General features: G+C 45.7%; 1 protein-coding gene across 2 annotated transcripts in view; it reads left to right on the forward strand.

Moving 5' to 3' along the window:
* The window catches only part of ALDH18A1 (aldehyde dehydrogenase 18 family member A1), a 48507-nt gene extending 47000 nt beyond the window's left edge, over positions 1-1507 (forward strand). For both annotated transcript variants that reach the window (XM_023511599.1, XM_012803603.2), the window contains one exon: positions 499-1507. In XM_023511599.1, coding sequence (XP_023367367.1) covers positions 499-680 — 182 coding nt within the window. In that variant the 3' untranslated portion in view covers positions 681-1507. The remainder of the gene's footprint in view (positions 1-498) is intronic.
* The last annotated feature ends 1138 nt before the right edge of the window (positions 1508-2645 follow it).

Here is a 2645-nt window from a genome sequence, read left to right on the forward strand (position 1 = left end):
ACGAAGAATAGCTGGTCATTGTGGCAGGCCCCTGTAGTCCCAACTACTATGGCGGCTGAGGCAAGAGAATCACTTGGGCCCAAGAGTTTGAGGTTGCTGTGAGCCATGATGCTACAGTACTCTACAAAGTGTGACAAAGTAAGACTGTCTCAAAAAAAAAAAAAAATAAGAATTTTGAAACCACCTATCTATTTCTGGACTCATTCTGCTCTACCGAGGGTGATAAAGTGAGACTCTGTCTCTAAAAAAAAAAAAAAAAAAAAAAATGCAGGTGAGAGGCCCACAGATTGGGTTTTATTAGAAGGGGGCATATCCTGATTTGGCCTAACTAGAGAATATACTATAAGGATGGTGTGACTCAGGCCAGCTGGGGAAGATGGGTCAGGAGTTGGCAGGAGTAGAGGGGTACCAAGTGAGGAGAATTCCATTGTGTATCTGGGACATGGACAGGAAGCAGAGGCAGGGAAAAGCCACGTCTTCATCCATGCTTTTCCACAGGAGCTGAAGTGGGAATCAGTACTTCACGAATCCACGCCCGGGGACCAGTAGGACTTGAGGGACTACTTACTACTAAGTGGCTGCTACGAGGCCAGGACCACGTGGTCTCAGATTTCTCAGAGCATGGAAGTCTAAAATATCTTCATGAGAATCTCCCTATTCCTCAGAGAAATACCAACTGAAAAGAACCAAGAAAACCTGGGAATACTCCAGGAGGTCTTCATAGTTAAACTTGTCTTAGAGAATCTCAGGTGAGAAGCCAGATCTTGTCTCCCAGTTCCTGGAAGCATCTGCCTGTTGGAAAGTGCACCCGATGCTTGTGGGCTCATTTTGGCAACTTCAGTCTTGGCTAGAATGTGTATTCCAGCTCACCTTTTTTTTTTTAAGTAAAAAAATAATTGCTCCAGACAGGGACTTCACATTGCCCAGTCCAATTTTCTTCAGTGATAGAAAGGTGCAGTTTCTCCCACATAAAAGGCCAGGAAAAATCCTGGTTGCTTTTTGTCACCTTGGTGAGGTAAAGGCTCCCTTGGGATTTTGTTGGCACTAGATGCCAGCCACCCATAATAAGTCTTGTCACACTTCATGTCATTTCGTTTCATTTCTTTCACACATAGTCATCTTCAGAAAGAAAAGATTGGGAATTTTAGAAGAGGGGCAGCTCTTCTTTTTAGAATTGTCATCAGAAACCGTCACCACAGTGGACTGAATCATTTCCACTGGGACCATTTGTATTTATTTGTGAGGTAAATAAATAATCATCCCAGTCACTTGCAGCTTCTCCCAGGCCTGGAGGGGCTGCGTCCCTGTGATGCAGTTGGAACCTAAGCTGTAGACAGGAGGTGAGAGTCTCAGGATGTTCCCCACTGAGCAGGAGGAATATCTACAATCATGCTTGAAATTTTTATATGAATTATTTTGTCATCCTATCCTTTTCTTCCAAAACAAAAATAAGAGGATTATTTTAATACTTTGGATTCCTCCCCCCTTTTTGAAAAATAAAGTTCTTACAAAAAGACTACACGATTGAAGTTTTTTCCCTTGTCATTACCACCTTCTGTTCCCCACCCCCACTTGTGACCTTCTTGCCCCTGCTGTAGGCATGGTCTCTTCTCTGGCAGTTGTCTGGGGAGAGGGGACATCGTGTTGGTGGAAGCAGACAGGCAGACCTCAGCAGGGGCATTCAGAGTGGGAGAGAGGAGTGGACAACAGGAGAGTAAGCCCAGGAGCTTCAAGGCTAAAGCATGGTGATGCTCTCAAGTGAGTGAACATGTCCAGTGTGAGCCAACTGCCATGAGTCACATCCCCACAGCCTCTGTTCGGACGGTTGGAGCCTGAACTGCCATCCCTAGTTCACTTTAGATGCAGATAACTTTATCCTTCATTCTCCCAGCTCCTCCTCGGCCATCCTGCTGCCTCAGGACCACTTGACAGCTCTGACCCCTCACTTCTCCCTCAAGTCTAGCTCTTGTCCTTGGGGTCCCTGGTGCTCAACAGTCTACAGTTGAAAGACTTGTCTGGTGGGGATCTTCCTAAAGAAATAAGCAGGCTGTTTTCCTCTGATGATGTTTTATGAGTACAAAGATAACAGTGTCATGTGGAACATGTTCCCAGACTGGCTGCAAACCCTACCTCTCATCCAGACCCTTACATGGTCTGGCAAGTTATCCTGCCTGCCCTGCCCTTGGAACGGGAATTCTGGCATAGCTTGCCTGAAAAGGCAATAAACAAAGTCCTGCCTGACACTATCACAAATACCACACTCAGCTCCCAACCAGACAACAAATGCCCAGGAGTCTAAAATAGAAAGGGACCCAAGAAATTGGGACCTTTGGGGAAGACTCCACTGAGAAGGCAGGCTTGCTCTAGCCTTGAGAAAGATTGCCATAAAAAAAAAATTCTGAGCTCCACTTTTACTCAGTTGGCCTGAATCAGTCACTGTGGTAAATATACACACTGAGTTGAGCTGCATGCCACAGAAAATCCAAACAATTAAGTCTTTACATGATGGTTCATATTTTTCTCATGTAAAAAGATCTGTCTAGAGGTCGGCAGCCAGGGCTGAGGTAGTGCCTACACGATGGCCATGTGCACTCCGCTGCCTTTGGTTTCCACTCTTCCATCCTAGGCTGAGGCCCTTTGGCTTT

This window comes from Otolemur garnettii, unplaced genomic scaffold (assembly GCF_000181295.1).
Source record: "Otolemur garnettii isolate 467f Iridium unplaced genomic scaffold, OtoGar3 scaffold00021, whole genome shotgun sequence".
Lineage (NCBI taxonomy): Eukaryota > Metazoa > Chordata > Mammalia > Primates > Galagidae > Otolemur > Otolemur garnettii.